At 32.3% G+C, this 20,562-nt stretch overlaps 1 protein-coding gene across 1 annotated transcript; it reads right to left on the bottom strand.

Annotated features, from left to right (window-relative positions):
- Positions 1-285: 285 nt before the first annotated feature.
- On the bottom strand, positions 286-3,641 carry LOC107422891 (MDIS1-interacting receptor like kinase 2-like). Its single transcript, XM_016032406.3, has 2 exons — positions 905-3,641; positions 286-671 (listed from the first exon to the last, which is right to left on the bottom strand). Exons 1-2 carry the CDS (start codon positions 3,639-3,641, stop codon positions 286-288), a joined length of 3,123 nt encoding a protein of 1,040 aa, XP_015887892.3.
- Positions 3,642-20,562: the final 16,921 nt, after the last annotated feature.

Raw genomic sequence — 20,562 nt, forward strand, 5'->3', positions numbered from 1 at the left:
TACTGGTATTGGAATACTTAAAAGTCAAAAAAGAAAAAAGAAAATTTTTTTGTTGTTAAACTTAAAACATCATTTTTATTCTCGCATTCTTTTACTCTTTGATCTGTATCATTGTCTTAAGCAAAAATGGAAAACGAATCCGTTCGAAAATTAACTGAATTTGACTGCATAAATTTGAATATATATGGTAGGTCGAAAAACAACTAAAACTGAAGAAAAGATCAATCAACACAATGACAGAGTAAAGGAAAATGCACACACAACATGGAACAAATAAGAAAATAATTAAGCTGCTGAGGAGGCGCAGGTTGTGAGATCAATCAGCTGCTTAAGTGTAAGCATGTGAAGAGGCTTTGATAATGATAGTACTGATGAAGTCGATAGCTTCTCAGACACTTGCTTCATAGTGGGCCGAGATTGTGGGATTGGATTTAGGCAAGCAAATGCTTGCTCTACAATGTAGGCCACTTGGTCTGCTACTTGCCTTCTTGGGGGTGAGAGACGTTGATCCAATACATCCTTGAGTAGAATCTGATGAACTTCTATTAATGGTGATGTGGACAAAGACAAGACCAGATCTCCTGGATGTTTTCCCATTATCACTTCCAATGTTACAACTCCAAAGCTGTATACATCGCTCTTTTCATTTATTTTCATCGTGTAAGCAAGTTCTTCAAAACGAAAATGCTTAAACTGGTTAGCTTTTTTAATTATTGTATTTGATCAAGTAAAAAAGTACTATATATATTATATTAACTTCTTTTTTTAAAAAATAAAATAAAATCATGAACGAATCTTTAAAGCAAAGTTGCTATAGATATTGAAATATATATGCACTAACAAAAGCCACTTTTTTTTTTTTTTTTTTCACATTAATTAAAGCTACTTTGATGGAAAGATTTACCTGGAGCTGAGTATCCAACGGTTCCTGCAAATGGACTCCAATTTGATGAGCCAGGATGAAAAGCTCTAGCTGAACCAAAATCAGAAATATGAGCTTCATATTCTGCCTCCAACAAAACATTCTTGCTTGATATGTCTCTGTGCACTATAGGAGGGAAACATTCATGGTGCAAATAGCATATCGCCTTGGCTAAACCTTTGACAATATTTACTCTCTTACTCCACTCCAACTCCTTTGCCTGAACATCATCACTCAATATCTTTACTAAGCTTCCTCTTTCCATGAACTCATACACCAAAAATGAGTGTCTTGTATGTGAACAAAATCCATAAAGCTTAATGATATTTCGATGGCGTACTCTTGTCAACACATAAATCTCACTTGTGAAAGTTTCTTCACTGGACATTACTCCATCATTCTCATGGAACTTTTTCACTGCAACTACTTGACCTGTTGACAATGATGTTTTATAAACACTTCCAAATCCTCCAACTCCAACGCAATATTTGGAGTCAAAGTTTTCTGTGGCTTCAACTATTTCTTGATGAACTATTCTCCCATCATGGCTCAATGCTTCAAAGAAAGCTCTAGTTTGTGTTTCTCGGGATTCATCCTCGTTCCTTTGTATTTTTTGGCGAATGAGAAGTACTCCAACAATGAGAAACAATAGAAACAGAGTGCCAAAAATTGATATTATCATCAACACTAGGACTTTCTTGCTATCTTTCTTAGGTGTTGAGCAAAGCTTCAAATTGGTGTTGTTGCCGCAAAGGCCTTTATTATTTTCCAATGCTGCTCTTGGGGCCTCTATGAAGGCTTTGACATTGGGGAGAGGACCTTCTAACAAATTGTAAGATACATCAACCAATATCAAGCTTATCATGTCTTTGAATGTGAGTGGTATCAAGCCAAAAAGCTTGTTATGAGAGAGGTTGAATGTTTCTAACATGTGCAAATTTCCAAGCTCTACAGGCAACTCTCCAGTAAGTATATTCTGACTCAGATCAAGATTTTCGAGGGCATGCAAATTCCCAATATGCAAAGGAATAGTCCCACTGAAATTGTTATCTCTCAAGTTCAATTGCAATAGTTTTGAACAACGTCCAAAATCTAAGGGAATTGGTCCATTCAGTTTATTTTCTGCAAGGTCAAGCTGTTCAAGGCTAGATAACATTCCAATTTCCGCCGGGACTTTGCCAGACAACATGTTATTGCTGAGTTTAAGGATGAATAAAGGTCTTATTCGTCCCAATTCCTTGGGAATATTCCCAACCAGAAGATTGCTTGAGAGGTCAAGTATATGCAACTGAGTGGCTTGCCCAATTTCAGGAAGTAGCTTACCAGAAATTTTATTTTTTGAGATGTTCAACATGGTAAGTTTTTTCAGGTCTCTCCAATTTCCGGTAAGTTTACCAAAGAACTTGTTGTCACTTAGGTCCATATAGTCTAAGTTTGGGTGTATTCCAAACCCATCTGATATATTTCCTGTTAATTGATTTTTTTCAAGAGAAATTGTGACTAAAGTAGTACAATTTCTCACACTTTTTGGGATGGGACCTGTAAAATAGTTATGAGATGCCGTAAACCATGTTAACCTCTGACCAAGACAAATATTTTCTGGAAGATTGCCGGACAAAAAGTTTTCATCAATTTGTAATGATTCCAATTCCGTGAAATTGTTCATTCCAAGTGGAATAGAACCTGTGATGTTGTTGTAGGACAAATTTAAGTCGATGAGGAATATGAGGTTTCCGATCGACTCAGGAATTGAGCCTGTGAGATGGTTTTCATACAAGCAAAAGGTTGTAATGGATTTGAGTTGTCCTATTTGGCGAGGGATGGATCCCGATAATTTGTTTTCACCGAGGTTTAAAGTAGTTAAGTTGCTCAAGTTTCCAATGGACGTAGGAATTGAGCCGGATAGCTGATTTCCATCCAAGTAAAGTCTGTTAAGTGATTTAAGCTGTCCTATTTCATGAGGGATGGATCCGGAAAATTTATTTTCACTAAGAATTAGAGCAGTTAATTTGCTCATGTTTCCAATGGATCTTGGAATTGAACCCAAAAGATTGTTTCCACTAACGAAAAACTCTTTGAGGGACACCAGCTTGCCTATTTCATGTGGTATAGAGCCATTGAAATAATTCCCATCCACATAAAATACGCGTAAGTTTGTCAATAGGCAAATTTCATATGGAATATTTCCATAGAAATGATTGCTACTCAAATCAAGGTAAATGAGTTTAGAAAGGTTACTAAAAGTGGGAGGGATGGTTCCATAAAGCGAATTGTTAGAAAGCACAAAGGATTGTATGTTGGGAAAAGATGAGAAGTCAAAGTTTTGGAGCGTACCTCTTAGATTATGACTAGCAAGATTTATACTGACCACACTTCCTGACTTGTTACATTTAACTCCAGCCCAATGGCAGTGACTTGTGCTTCTTCTTTTGAGACTGCAAGAAGAATTAGTGCTAGACCATGTTGAGGTAGAGCTTTGAGGAAGCAACATTTTCCAAGAGGCAAGAAAAAGAGAAATAGTTTGATTACCAAGGCTGTTTTTCCATCTGACAAGGGCCTCAGCTTCTCCTCCTTTTCCTCGGCTTGTTCTAGAAGAACTACAATAAACATTTGAGGCAGTACTAGAATAACAAAACAATAGGTTGCTGATAAGCCAAAGAAAATGGATTTGCCGTACAACCTCCTTCTTGGAGACAAGTGTCTCAATTGACGTTGCCATATGACTTGGAGGTGGGTTGTGTGCTTGCAATTATATTCTCTTGTTTATGTTCGTTAAATAGCCTAACGAGGTCTTTCAGTTATAGCTTATCGAGGTCTTTCAATTAGTCAATATAAAATATGGAGAAATGGGGAAAGGAGAAAATTTGGTTATATCATAGCATTTTGTTTTTGTTTTGTTTTTCTTCCCTATTTGCGTATAATTTACCTACTCCAATTGTTTGAGTTAGGTAAAATAACTAAAAACCAATATATTTGAAGCTGTGTTTAAATTTTTTTTTTCCTTTTAATTTTGTTATTAGTTGAGATGCTTAACAAGCTATAATTATCACTAACAAATATTTAAAATACGCAAATGAGTATAAGTAAAAAAAGAAAAACCAAAATTAAAAATCATTATGTTACCAAGGACACCTAAAGAATCATTGAAACGAGTACTCATTAACTGTACAGTAATAAAATTATGTCTAAAATGACTAATTAGTTTTATTTTTCATCTGTTATCATTTATAACCAACAATCTAAGAAAAGAAAAAATATATATATATATATATATATATATAAATTTCAATCAGGCAATAAAATTATAAAACAAAAAGAATTGTTGTGAAATACAAGAATAAATAGGAATAAAAAAAGTTGACTATCGTTTTAATAAACAATAGCATAAATAAGTGAGATACCGAATAGTAGCATAAGTAATCATATAATTGCTAAACATATTTTTCTACATGGTATGTTGGTTAATTAAATAACCTAGGAAAAAATTGGTTAAATACCTATAAAGTATTACGAATAGGGTAAAATCTATAAAATCTCTTCAAGGTACTAGCTTCCTGTCCTTATAAAGGACAAACTACTAAAAAATGGTTTATTAATTTTATTTAACATAAATTTAAAATTTTTCCCTTTCTATATTGAAAGTGGGAGATCCAAATCCTGAAACTTTGTAGGAGGAATTAGGCACATTTGAGATTTCTTTTAGAGCCTTAAAATTGATTGTCAAACAACAAAATCTAGTTTAGGTGTTTGGTAAAATAAAAAGAAAAAATTCTAATTTTACAATAATCTGTACCTGTGGCAGCTGATTTTCCGGTTGCCTATCACCCAAAATACCAATTATAACTCTTATTAATAATCTGAGCCAAAGCTTATATCTTTTAGCTTTAATACATTTATTATCATTTTTCTAAAAAAAAAATCTAATTTTATAAATGTTTAGTTTTGATATATATATTTTCCCTTCTTTAATATAGTTATGGTGAATAAAAAAAATATCATATTGGATAATATTTTAATAACAGTACTGATTTTAAAATGTGCAATAATTTTGAAACATCAGTTTATCAAATATTTAATTGATTCGTTTTTTTTTTTTTTAAAAAAAAAAAAAAAAAAGAGCTACAACAAATATGAGACCAAGCTTTAGTATGTTATTTTTTTAAAAAACTATAACAAATATGAAATCAAGCTTTAGTGGTTTTACCACTAGTATAGCCCATGGGGACAAAATTTAAAAGGTGTATGGGATCTCGTGAATCCTTTTTTTTATTTTTTATTTTTATTTTTTTGGTAATAGTGGTATCTTTTGAATGTTGTGGGACACTTTTACAAACTTTCTAAAACAGAAAATATGTATCTTTGACCATTAAGAAATAAATTCCAAGTGGAAAAAAGCAAAACCAAAAAAAAAAAAAAAAAAAAAAAAAAAAGAGAAAAATTCCCTTGCTTTTCTTTATTTATTTTCTTCTTAAATAGTATTATTTGTAGCTTACCGCTTGAAGCTATCACAACAACCTTTGATCATAGTTAATTCCTTCATATCCAACCACAATTCATGTATATGGTGCTAGTCCATTCCAGGTTGCGATATTACTGGGTTCCATTGCTAAAGTTGTCAGATATGTTATGATATCCTCCTTAGATTAAGAAATATATATATATATATATATTCATATGTATTTCTTTTTGCTTAATGCTTTGGAAAAATATGTCCAACCGCGTAGCTCAGTAAATGTTTGAATTGCCTATTGTTACTACCCAAAATCGTACGCAAATTCTATAATTATATATGTATGTATATAAAATCGTATATAAGTAAGAGAGCCCCATGTGTACTACTCCTTCTAGGGACAAAACAATCATTACAAATGCAAGACCAAAAAAAAAAAAAAAAAGAAAAAAAAAAGAAAAAACAAAGGGTATTAATTAATCTCTTTTTCTCCTCCTATTGAAGATAAGAACCAGGTGCGGTCGTTGATATAGGCCCAGTAGATAAAGTGGTAGAAGTCAGTCAAGCAGGCCGCGCACAAAACTTAAAAGGATTGTCATATGTATATATAAACCTGCACATATGGGACAAGAGAGTGACACGTATCAAAGGGGCTAAAGGGGTCAACGTTAGAAAGAAGATTAAAAAGGGAAGAAGAGAGGACAAAGAAAATGGAAGATTATTTATTATTTATTTATTTATTTTTTGACCCAAACATCATCTGTGGCAAAAAGAAGAAAGAATTGGGAGAATATGAACCCGTCCGTTCTATTGGAGAAGAGGACCCTACTGAAGGGGAAAGGCGACTATCCATTAACCAGGCTGCCAATGTCCCTGCAGCAATAAGGTCCCAATAACGACAAACTCTCTTTATTCACTCGTAGGTCAAATGAAGTCGATTCCATGTTGGCTTCATCGACACTAACAGTTATTTTACTCCACTAAGGCGACAACATTCTTGCCTCTGTATGACAAACCAACCCCAATTGATACCAAAAACCCCTAGATTACAATTCAGATTTTTTTCATGGATTCGCTTGGTAAAGGTCCATCAAGCTGGCAACATTCCTCCACCCTTTTATTGTTTTTCATTTAACTTTAGGTTCCATACATGATATTATTGACACGGTAGATTTATATTTATGATGATTAGCCTAAGATATGTAAATTGTATGAGGATAATATTTCGTAGATCGAAGATTTTCAGATATGTTGGGTATCATGCTATCAAACATTACAAAGAATGTATTTGTTGGGAAGATGTTTAGTTATATATTTTTAAATATATTTAAAAATTTAATTATTTTATTTTAAATATTTTTAAAAATGTTTAATCTCATATTTTTTAACGTCTTTCAAGATACTTGATTATATTATGCCGGACTTATAAAAATCTCATTTTCATATTTTTGAATGCCTTGTCAGTTATTCCCTCATAGTAATTATATACAAAGATAGAAATGTAACTCTATAATGGGATTACATATTATTAGTTTTAATAATGCAATTAAAACTACTCTAATTAATAACTATATATAATTATATATAATTAAAAACATTTCTCAAACTCGTTTACACAGGATCCTTACATCTTACATATATATATATACATATAGACGGCTACTGAGGGTGTAGTAGAGCATCAACACTACATAACCGTCGGATTACAAATCTAACAATTACGAATAATTTCCTCTACAATAGTATTCATATATATATATATATACATATATATACATACAAAATAAACAAAAATACAAGATTAAAAACATATGCAACTTGTTTTAAAAGAAAATCCCTTTTTAATTTTCTATATGAACAGGAGATACAAAACTTTAAATAAAAAATCAACGAATATTTATCAGAGTATGTAATAGGATCATGGTGTTAACACAATTAAAATTGTAAGGGAAATACGATGTAAGAAGAAGGATATATGCCTCTTGTCTAAACCAGAGATTTATATAACAATGCTTTCCGTTAAACTAATGAAATCATGAATTTTGAATAGTATAATATATCATTAATAGAATTATTTAACCAACTTCAACTTTTGATTTTTTTTTCCCCTTTTTTAATAAACATACCAACTATTACTTAGGGTGTATCAAGGAACGGTCCATAGAAACATACTGTAAATGGGCAAAACTTTCTACAATGTTTGGCAAAATAACCTAAAAGTGATTTTAGAGATTTTGTTTCACAGAAATCATCTATTTGATAATTTTGAAAAAAACACCTATTGGGTGATTTTCTCATAGATCATTTAATTATGCAAAGTGATTCCTATGAAATCATTATTAAATAGACCCTTAGTATATTTATTTGTTTTTTTTTTTAATTTATCATTTAGTCACAAACCTTTAGTTTAATAATTACTCTAATTCCAACCCCAAAAAAAAAAAAAAAACACTGAAATCATTTAATTTTGTTTTAACTTTTTTAAAACTAAGAAGCTAATGTTATTAGGGTCGTAAATATGCTCGAATGATTTGAGATTGGCTCATGATTGACTCAAATTTAGATCGCTGGAACTCAACATGCAAAAAATATGAGTCAGTCTTGAACAAAAAAATGAAGTTCAAATAATATAAGCATTGATCTCGAATAGCTTATGAGTAGCTCGACTTTATTTTATATGCATATTTGTATATTATATTAATAATTTATTCATATAGAATACTTATAATATTAATTTAATAATGTAAAATGCTTATAATATTTAAATAATATAATAAATACTTAATCTTACAATGTAAAATGCTTATAATATTTAAATAATGTTTTATTGTCAAGCAGACCTGCACATATGGGACAAGAGAGTGGCACGTCTCAACGGGGCTAAAGAGGTCAACAGAAGAAAGAAGATAAAAAAGGGCAGAAGAGAGGACAAAAAAAAAAAGGTAGATTATTTATTATTATTATTATTATTTTTTGACTCAAACATTATCTGTGGCAAAAAGAAGAAAGAAAGAAAGAAAGAAATGGGAGAATATGAAGCCGTCTGTTCTATAGGAGAAGAGGAGGACCCTACTGAAGGGTAAAGCGACTATCCAGTAACCACGCTGCCAAAGTCCACGCGGCAATAAGGTCCAAATAACGACAAACTCTCTTTATTCATTCGTAGGTCAAATGAAGTCGAATCCAAGTTGGCTTCATCGACACTAACAGTTATTTCACTCCACTAAGGCGACAACATTCTTGCCCCTGTATGACAAACCAACCCAAATTGATACCAAAAACCCCTAGATAACAATTCAGCTTTTTTCTCTTTTTTTTTTTTTTTTTTTTTTTTTGTTTTTTTTCATCGATTGGCTTTGTAACGATCCATCAAGCCGGCAACATTTCTCCACCCTTTTATTGTTTTTCATTTAAATTTAGGTTCCATACATGACAATATTGACATAGTTGAGATATATTTATGATGATTAGCATGAGATATATGTAAATTGTATGAGGATAACGTTCAGCTGATCAAAGATTTTCAGATACGTTGGGTATCATGCTATCAAATATTCCAAAAAATGTATTTGTTTGGAAAAATGTTCAGTTGTATATTTTTAAACATATTTAAAAATTTAATCATATTATTCTAAATATCTTTGAAAATGATTAATCTAATGCTTTTTAACGTCTTTGAAGATGCTTGATTGTATTATGCCAAACATATAAAAATCTCTTCTCATATTTTTGAATGCTTTATCAGTTATCCCTGATAGTAATTATATAAAGGATAGAAATATAACTCTATAATGGGATTATATACTGTTAGTTTTAATAATGCAATTAAAACTACTCTAATTAATAACTACATATATTTATATATAATTAAAAACATTTCTCAAATTCCTTTATACAGGAACCCTCACCTATATATATATGTAGGGCTACTGAGGGTGAAGTATAGCATCAACATTACATATTGGGTTATAACCATTTATAGCTGTCAGATTACAAATCCAACGATTAAGAATGGATGTCCCCCATCAAACAATGGGTGATTTCCTCTGCAATATCATATATATATATATATATATATACACAAGAAATAAACAAAAATACAAAATTAAAAACATTGTCAACTTGTTTTAAATCAAAACTTTAAATAAAAAATCAACGAATATTTATGAGAGTATGTACTAGGATCGTGGTGTTAGTACAATTAAAATCATAAGGGAAATACAATGTAAGAAGAAGGATATATGACTCTTGCCTAAACCAAAGATTTATATAACAATGCTTTCCGTTAAACGAATGAAATCATGAATTTTGAATAGTATAATATATCATTAATAAAATTATTTAACCAACTTCAACTTTTGATTTTTTTTTTCCCCTTGTTTTAATAAACATACCAGCTATTACTTAGGGTGTGTTTGGGAACGATTCATAGAAACATATTGTAAATGGGCAAAACTTTCTACAATGTTTGGCAAAATAATCTAAAAGTGATTTTAGTGATTTTGTTTCACAGAAATCACCTGTCAGGACCCGTCCAGAATTCCTTCCCCGGAACCCTAGACAAGCCCTGATCCCAGGGAAATACCATCGAACCTTCCAACGGAAAATCCGGCAGCACCTCCCCTAAGGGATTTACTTACCACAAATTTACCTGCACTGAAAACACACTTCTAAAAACATACCCTTATTCCTCCCACAAACTACAAATTGGTTCCACAAATTTCAGCACTTCAAAATAAATACAGTAATCCAGTGCAAGATAAATACAACAAGAGTGAAAGAAATATTACAATCGCAATAAAAGAATAACAAGGTACTTCCGAACTAAAACAGCGAGGAAGATCAAGTCTGCTCCGAGTGAACACCGACAACCTGGTACCTAGAAGAACGGAATTTAAGAGTGTGAGATGCTAATCATCTCAGTGAGTGACCCTATCTACTGTACAATATAATACCACTGTAATAGGTATATAAATAATAATTATTTGGAAATAATATTTTCTCTCAAAACCCTTACAATTCTCTCAGTTGGAAAGGTTCCCCTTTTAAAACATTTTCACAAAACCCTTTATTCATATTCCCCGAAAACCAAGACATCAAATAAATATCCGAACAGTAATAATTAATTTTAATTCCAATACAGTTTTAAAACATTTTATTTTTAAAACACAGTTCCGAAAACCAGTTGATGCACCCACTATATACCAGTGGCGCCAACAGTACCCAGCGTCCCAAGGTACCGCCAGACAGGAGGTTATAGAGAGAAACCGGCATACGGTCGCGTGGCGTCCCACTGCGCCGCTGCTAACCTGGTGTCCCGGCCAAAGGGGGGTGGCCACCCTCTCCGATGGCATCCACAGGACAACCTCATAATATCAACCGCGCGCTACTCACACCCACCTGCGCGCTAATCATATCCGTGTGCACAATATCCATATCACATATACCATATCACATAATCAGAACACCAGTACGTGCACGGTGCATCTAAAAATCATAAAATCCATAAAATTTAAATCATAAAACAAATTTCACATTTTTCATAAGCATAGCGGGCATAATCCATCCGTTTGAACCGGAAAATTCTCCACAATTTCTTTATAATCAATGCCATAAATTCCATGATTTTCAAATCCACCAACTCCCAAATCCATCAATTCAAATATCCACTTTTTCCCAATAGCATAAATAATTTCTCGAAATATCATAATCAAATCTCATAATATTTCATGGGCATATTTTATAAAAATTGAAATCACCAATATAACCAAATATTTTCTTTGAAATATTTGAAAATCAAATCATGCCCAATTTACCATTAAAACCATACCAATTTCAAAATCCTCAAAACCATAAAATAATTTCACATGGCATAAATTTGTAAAATGCACATTTTCTTAAATCCAATAAATTCATAAATAATTCCACAATAAATCCAATAAATATTTGGCACATAGAAATTAATTTCCAAATATTTAAATCACACATAATATATTCACCAATTAAATTCCCCAAATACATTCGAAGGTGGGTCACTCACCTGAAGCACGCAATTAACCCACGATCCACTACGGGATCAATTCTACGACTCACCGGTGCTCCGAATCGAAGCTCGAGTGATGCTGATCACAGATTCGGTCTCAATTTCCAAGGATCGTACCCGACGGGGTCGGAATTTCGCCGGGAAGCTTTTCGGGTTTCGGCTCTGCAATTCTCCCAAACCGTCGCATATTGGCGGAAACGGATGCCGGATTCGGGTTCAGGAGGTCGAACACAGCGGACTGGAGCTGGCCGGAATTTCGGGTACTCGCCGGAACAGTAATTTCCGGCGGGCTGCCACGGTCACTGGCAACCGTCGCCGGCGGCGGCGCGTGCGATGGCCGTTGGCTGTGAAATTTTGCAGACTTGTAGATCTTGAGGAGAGCAACCCAACGGGACCGGGGGTGAGCAAAACGGAGGTCGGACGGCGGAGAAATCACCGTTTGAAGATTTCCGGCCCCTCGCCGGAAAATGCTCCGATCCCGGTGCGTCGGTGGTCCGATGGCCGTGATTTTTGGTGGGTAGGCCGGACTTGAGGAGAGGATCAAGGCTAGCTGGCGTGTGTACTGTAGATCGGCCGGAACAGGGTCGATTCGCGGTGGCCGGCGGTGGAGGGGTAAAAGTTGCCGCCAAACTTCGGAGGTCCGATCCGGGCGCGTCCGGCGGCCGTTCGCCGTGAAACTTGGAGGTTTTGCCGGAAATGAGGTGGGCAACCTGGCTGGCCGGTGCATGTACAGTAACTCGGCCGGAAAGTTTGAAAATTACCGGCGGCCGGTGACTCTCTCTCTCTCTCTCTCTCTCCTCTCTCTCTTTCTCTCTCCTCTCTCTCTTTCTCTCTCTTCCCCGAGAGTTTTAACAAATAAAACCCCTGCGTGACACTGTTCATGCCACGTGGACCAATCAGAAGCTGACACGTGGCGTTACTGTGCACTTAAGCCAGATATATTAAAATAATACGGTACCCGGCGAATTTCAAACGTCCGTAACTTTTTAACCAAATGTCCGATTTAAGCGTGCCGCTAGTCTATGAACTCGTATCGATGAGTACTTTACAACCATACAAGAGTCAACTCAAAATTACATCACAAGAAAAAGTCAACTCCCGGCACCTTTTGGACAGTTTGCACTTCAACTTGTTTCGCCCATAACTTTCAAACCGTAGCTCCGTTTTCAACGTGCTACCAGTCTACGAACTCAGGGCGTCATGCACTTCGCCACGGTACCCTGGTCAACTCGAAATTCCCACCGAGTAAAAAAGTCAACTTTTGACCCCTTTGGTCAACGGTTAACGGTCAACGTGCACGGATTCCGGTGCGATTTGGGACGGAGTGTTACATCACCTATTTGATAATTTTGGAAAAAATAGCTATTAGGTAATTTTCTCATAGACCATTCCATGAATGCGAAGTGATTCTTATAAAATCACTTAGTATATTTATTTATTTTTTTTAATTTATCATTCAGTCACAAATCTTTAGTATAAAAATTACTCTAATCCTAACCACAAAAAAAATAAATAAAATAAATACCAATGTAAATACGCTCGAATGATTTGGGATTGTTCATAATTGACATAAATTTAGATTGCTTGAACTCAGCCTGCAAAAAATATGAGCCAATCTTGAACAAAAAATGAAGTTCAAATAATATAGGCGCTGAACTTGAATAGCTTATGAGTAGCTCGATTTTATTTCATATGCATATATATATATATATATATTTATTATATTATTAATTTAAATTTAATCATATAGAACATTTATAATATTAAATTAATAATATAACGTGCTTATAATATATAAATAATATAATAAATATTTAATCTTATAAAATAAATTTAATAAAGCAAACAAACGTATTAATAATTTAATGATAAAAACTTAATAAATTAAAACAAATATTATAGATGCTATGGATGAAAGTTTTTCAATACAAATTTTATTTTAAAAAATTTTGCTAATATTTTTTAGTAAAATGTTGTTTATATAATACTTTAGTACTTGATTTGATTATAATTAATAAATTTTCATAAATGATTATTGAAATTATCTATTGTTGTTATATCTCTCGTGCAATGCACGGGTTTAGCACTGGTTATAATGTATAAAATATAATATTATACATTATTGATGTGTATATATATAGACACACACACACACTTACAGAACACTGTATTTTTGACAAATAACTATGAAAATAATACATTTTAATTGAAAGTATAGATTTTTAGTATATTAATTTTGATTATTGAATCAACTACATCACATTTATTTAATGAGTACCTATATTTTGTTTTATTTTTCAAATAATGCATTATCTTACTTCCCTGCATAGTCAATCAGAAATAAAAATAATATTTTTATATTTATATATTTAAACATTTTAAGTGGGCATAAATACAATCTTATTACAAGTTTATATAATTATTTAATTATTTAATTTAAAAATTACTTAATGATTCCGCATTTATTTTTTTTAGATGTTTTTAGTTATTAATCAACATTTTATTTATTGTTCCTATTTTATATTTTTAATTATTTAACTTTTTTTATTATTCTTATTTTAATAATTGTTGTTGTTATTATTATTATTATTGTTATGTTCTTATTAAAATATAGATTTTCTTTAGAAGATAATTGTATTTTTTTTTTTTTTTTTTTGGGAATGTTTGTAAAATAATCTCTCTTTCAAGTTAAAAATAAAACAGCTCAAAAAAAAAAAAAAGTTAAAAATAAAAAATGTCCATAATGTAACCCAAGCCCATTTCCTTTTAGTGTGTACAGCCCAGAAAATAGCCCATGATGTTCAAAAGAGCCATAATCGTCTTCAACCTACCAGCCCACCTGCAAACCACATAAGAGTTTCTAGAAAATTTATGTAATAATCACTTAAAATTGCCAAATCTTCTTCTTCCAGAGCCGATATCAATTTTTATCGGCGATAGTTTCGACGATATCATCAACTTTTGCTTCACTATTCTGAAAATGCAGTAAAGAAAACATGTATTTAAAAGCAATCTTAATTTTTGTATTTATATATTTTATAGATATTAAAATACATTTTCATACAGTTTGTATTCCCTTGAAACTTCGACTGTACTCATCTTTCAAATATTTAAAAATAATTTAAACATTAAATATTTATTCTATTAAAAAAATAAAATAAATATTTAATTCAAAAAATAAATTAAAATTAATAATTAAAATTAAGAAAAATAGATATTATTTATGATGGAGCCTATCTGCCCAGAACACTAGAGGCTTGTGGTTGGGTTTCTATACATAAAGCTCATAAAAGTCTTATTTATTTATTTATCTTTAATCGATGTGGGGTTTTTTTTCAAACCCAACAATTATGTCAGAGACTTGGGCGTATACGTGCTTTTTCAACGAGTCAAACTTTTTTTTTTTTTTTTTTAATATAAATGGAGAGAGAACTTTTATTTAATAAAAAGTTAAACAGAAATTGCATCAGTATACAGTAAAGTTAAAAGAAAAACAAAAAAAAAAAAAAACATGAATACAATACGGTGCAAACCCACAAGGTTTTCTGCTTCCAAGTGAGAGAATCTTTAATAAAACGGCGGTAACAAATCATTTGTTATCACAAACCAATACGTTCCTGCCATCCCATTTAAAATGCCACATTATTTTTCTCTCTTACTTTTACCTCTTTATTTTTCAAGGCTCCGGATTGAGAACCAAGCCCAAAAAAGGTTTTTCTCCATATGGATGTGCAATTACAATTTTATAAATTAACTAACTTACAACCAATTCAATTATCTAATTCAAGAACTTTTTTTTTTGGGATCATAGTTTAAAAACTACTTTTAACAAAATAAACTGGAGAAATAAAGCGTGAGATTTTCTTTTTCTCAATGAAACATATATATATATATATATGTATATTTTTCCTTCAGCTGCTAAGGACATTTTTAGTGGCTATATGAATTGCAATTTATATGACATGGAGGTTGAAAGAACTTCTAATTATTATGGCATGAATGTCTACTTGATAGATATTCACTTTTAAAATCAATCTCCAACGATTTTATTTAAATCTCAATTAATTTATGATGTATATATTTATTTTTTAAAATAAAATAATGATAGTTAATAAGATTTATCTATTTATTGTAGTAACAATCCATAAAATTATTGGAGATGTTTTAAGTGCAAACCTTTATTGAAGAAAATCTTTATCTTTATCTTTTTTAACAATACATTTCCCTCTCTCATTTTTACCTCTTCTTCTTCATCTTTTCCATCTTTTTGCTTTTTCACTCATCCTTCTATTAATATGATGACCAATGTGGGTAGCTGCAAGAGGTATTGATAGGCTACTTAGTGTCTAATTCCACATTGTCTGAGTGTGGAATGGAGGATGATCCAAATATAATAATAGTCGCTTTCATAACATTATGACATTTTTAGAATGGTTGACTTCATGGTTCGAAAGAACTTTGTAGTTAAGTATGCTCCAGTGAGAAGATAGAAGACCTCTTAAGAACTTTGAACAAAAATCTCATACCGAGTGTAGTGGCTAAATTGAGAATAATATCGATAGAGGATGATAGGTTTTCCAATGGAGGCAGAGTGTTATAAATGGTATCAAAGCCTGTACTAGGCTAAAAGTATACCAATAAGGACGCTGAGCCCTAAGAGGATGGATTGTTACAATCAGTGTGGTGGATACAAAAGGCATTGGCAAGCTAAGTGATGTCCAATCTCATATCATCTGGATGTAGAATGAGAGATGGTTCAAATGAAATGATAATCACTCTCATAACGATGAAACCATTTCAGAGTTGTTTGTGAAGTCTTACATCGATTGGAAAGGGGAACGAAGCATGGCTTATAAGCGTGTGGATACTTTTTCCTTGCAGAGGCTTTTTAAAACGTTGAGGGCTGGATTGTAAGAGGATTCCGCAGGCCCAAAGAGGACAATATCTGCATGCGGGTGGTCTGGGCTGGGCTGTTACAGATGGTATTAGAGCTAGTACCCGGATCGGTGTGCCAGCGAGGACGCTGAGCCTTAAAGGGGAAGGATTGTGAAGTCCCACATCGATTGGAAAGGGGAACGAAGCATGGTTTATAAGAGTGTGGATACCTTTCCCTTGCAGAGGTCTTTAAAAACCTTGAGGGTTGGGTTGTAAAAGGATTTCCTAAACCCAAAGAGGACAATATCTACATGCGGGTGGTCTGGGCTAGGCTGTTACATGTTGTTTTTAGGATTCAAAAAAGCTTTAGAATTAAGTGTACTCTAATGAGAGGATAGGTGACTTCTTAAAAACTCTGCATAAATATCTCATATCAAGTGTGATCGCTAAATTTGGGATAATATTAGCAAAGTGTAACAGGTTCATTAGTGAAGACAAGATGTTACAATTAATGTCCTATATTTCTAGTACTACCGAAACCTTAATCTTTAAATACTTTCTATTCTAGGTTTTTGTTTTTCTTTTGTTTTTGATTATTTATTATATTGTTTAGATTGAAAGAGATTTGGGTTTCAAAGCGTTCTTCTTTTTATTTCTTTTAGCAATGGCAAGTTTTTATTTTTTATTTTTTCATTTTCCTTTTTTCCTTTTGGATTTATGAAAAAGGAGTTCAAGAGGGATTTAGAACTATGAAAGTGACACAAAGATTCAAAGAAAAACATTTGGGATCACATGCGAATTCCATCTGGTAACACCATTTCTAGCCTTGGTTCTTAATCTCAAGCTTAAAAGAAGATGATGAAGAAAAAGGTATGTTTGGTAGTGTTTTTGGAGCTTGAATAAGTGCTTTCAAGAAAAAAAAAAAACAAAAACAAAAACAAAAAAAAAAAACAAAAAAAGCCAAAAAACAAAAAACAAAATACCTATGATCATGTTTGGCAAAAAACTAAAAAAGTACTTTTTTTGGCAAAAAAAAAAAAAAAGCACTAAAGGTGCTTCTAAAAAAAGCAGTAAGATTAATACTTCTCCAAATAAGTGTTTTAAGATTTTGAAAAATAGACATTGAATGCATTGATTAAAATACAAAAATAAATTTAGAAGTGCTTTTGATTGTGTATAGTCAAATATTTTACCATTTATCTTATGAAGTACAATTATGACAACTAGCATGGGCAGATACGGGATGCTGGCAGGTTACCTGATATCCATTCCTACGTCGTTCGAATATAGATCAGGGCATAATTCAAGTGTAATTGTAACGGCTCAGTCCATCCGTATGAAATATTGTCCGCTTTGGACCACATTCCCACGGTTTTAAAAGGCCTCTCAAAGGAAAGGTATCCACAGCCCCTTATAAGGCATGTCTCGTTCTCCTTTCCAACCGATGTGGGATCTCACAATCCACCCCTTTTAGGATCCAGCATCCTCACTGGCATATTGATCCGGATACTGGCTTTGATATCAACTGTAACGGCCTAGTCCACCCACATGAGATATTGTCCGCTTTGAGCCCCGTCCACATGGTTTTAAAAGACCTCTTAAGAGAAATGTGTCCACAGCCCTTTATAAGACATGCTTCATTCCCATTTCCAATCGATGTGTGATCTCACAGTAATAATAATCACTTTCATAACATCGAGACATTTTCAAAGTGTTTGACTTCAATGTTCGAAAGAACTCCATAGTTAAGCGTATTCAAGTGAAAGCAATCCTAGGATGGGCGACTTCTTGTAAGTTCTGAACAAAAAATTCCATATTGAGTACGATGGTTGAATTCTAGACAATATCAATAGAGAATAACAGATCCATCAGTGAAGTTGAAAAGTGTGGTGGTTAAATTGAAAATAATATTGACAAAGAATGACAGGTTCGCCAATGAAGGCGAGTAATTATAAATGGTATCAAAGAACAAATATATATGATGAGAATGAATAATATAAATTCATTAAATAAATAATAAGTAATATAAGAAAAAAAACTAATAATTAATTAATAAGTAATATGAGGAATAAAAAAAGACTAATAACTAATAAAATTACCTTAAAAGGTCATTTGAATCAAAATTTTGTAGATTATATATAGTACGAGCAAAATGAGATTAGTCATGAATAAAGATGTTTTTAGCTCATGAGAAAATAAGTAACTATTTTTTTTTTTTTTGATAAATGGAATTTAATAGTTGATTAATGCTCTTTTATAAAAATAAAAGATAATTATTGATATAAATAATACATTGGATTTAACATTAACTCCAATTTATTATTTATAATTTTAAACTACATATGGAAAAAAATTCAAAATTAATATATTTCCAGAAAGAATTTGTTCCATCTCATTTATTAAATAACAAATGCTAAAAATATATAAAATAAAATATAATACTTTTAATTTAGATTTTTTTTTTTTTTTTTTTTTCAGGGGTCGTAAGCATGGCCTTAATGTTCAGGAACTGCCGTGTGCAACTCGATTACAATTTCTCAGGAACATATCCGCATAGAAGATCAATAAACTGTCTTCCCAATTGTTTTGAACATTCCATGCTATTTCCTTCCAGGTGCTAAACATTCATCCTTGATCATTGATAGTGTTCAAGGAATCCAGCTCCTATTCACAATTAAAAAATTCCAACTCTTAAACAAAAGTTAAACCCTTCAAATAAAGTTATAACTTCTATAGTTGCTTTTGCTAAAGCAGAGCGAGTAATATATTCTCCATAACAACGCCAATACCAACCATCCCTTTGGTAGAGTCTGCTTTCCCATCCACATCAATATAAACAACAATACTTGAAGGAGGTTGCCATTTAGTCTGTTTTTGACAAACAGACTTAGACTATGGGCATTGCAAGCTAAATTCCTCCATGAATATCGATCATACCTTTCTCTACCACATAATCAACACGAATGCTTGGATTTCCATGAGTTAATTGGACATTTCACAGGTTCCAAATGGCCCAAAACAAATAAGCCATTTGATGAATGTCCCTTCTTATACAAAGATGAGAAAATCCAACCCATCAATGCTTGAAAAATGGGCTCATGTTTCTTCTATATCATGAATAAATTTAATATATAGTTTGTGTCTTTTTGACTAATTCTTTTTAACATATTCGCATCTCCATAAAAGCATGGTGCAAACTCCATATTAATTTCTACCATTCATTTCGTAATGGACTACTTTATTCCACTTTATCAGACGAGTCAAGGAGATCATATTCAATTTAATTTTCCTGTCCCACACACAGTCATGAGATCATATTCAATTCAATTTTCCTGTCCCATACACAGTCATTATCTTTTTTCTTTGGCAAACAAGTCAGAGAGTTTGAATCTATATATTCTCCTTTAAATGTCAAAATATTTAAGTAAATATTTGTGTATATGGCCAATGGAACGTCCATTTGCAAAAAAAGCTATATACCAAAGCACAAGAAGTTAATGCTCGCAAAAAGATGAGAACAAACAACAATATGGAAACTGTGGTTTGAAAAAATCCGTCGTTTATTGTTTTCTTTTTAATTTGGCAATGTGGAAACTCTATATTTATAGGACCATAAAGTGTACTTTAACTACTGGACTATTTTTGAAATGAAAACTTAAACTATATTCAACAAAACGTTGTTTGCTAAAGTGGCCTTGTGTCAAGTTAAAAAAGCAAAGTACAAGTATGTATGCTCGTAATTGTTGTGGAGGTGGATATCTCTCCGCAGTTGTGTCATTGTAGAACACAAGAGTCTCAGGATTAGAACATATTATAGTTAATCTACTAATATGCCATTTGAAAGGAAAGGGGCTTTATAATTTTCTTTCTTTATATCTATATATATATATATATATATTATATATATTAAGGGGCTTTATGATTGATTAGTAATTGTGGGTAGAAACATTAATTAGCATTAATCAGTAGAAATTTTGTGACCACCCAAGAAAAGAAGTAACTGATACTTTTTGTCCCTGCTATATGCTGGAGTTCCCCTGTTATTATTATTTTTACTATTTTAGACGTATGATAAAATTAAGAGAGGGGGGATATTTTTTTATTTATTTTTTTTAATTTCAGGTCTAATCGAACCAGGATCTAAGGCTTAGCACCAAAGCTCAATGTCCCTACCTTGATATATGGAATAAAAGATATATACACCTGTATATCTTGGTCACCAAATGGTAATGAGAACTCTATGAACTTGGCATTCAACTTAATAATCCAACA

This window comes from Ziziphus jujuba, chromosome 3 (genome assembly GCF_031755915.1).
Source record: "Ziziphus jujuba cultivar Dongzao chromosome 3, ASM3175591v1".
NCBI classification, from domain to species: Eukaryota; Viridiplantae; Streptophyta; class Magnoliopsida; order Rosales; family Rhamnaceae; genus Ziziphus; species Ziziphus jujuba.

What these genes read in the sequence shown, in the direction of transcription:
- LOC107422891 (XM_016032406.3), bottom strand. Translation starts at nt 3,641, where the DNA reads ATGGCAACGTCAATTGAGACACTTGTCTCCAAGAAGGAGGTTGTACGG. An exon ending in CGTTGGATACTCAGCTCCAG is followed by an intron (nt 672 to 904) that starts GTAAATCTTTCC and finishes TTCGTTTTGAAG; the next exon opens with AACTTGCTTACACGATGAAA.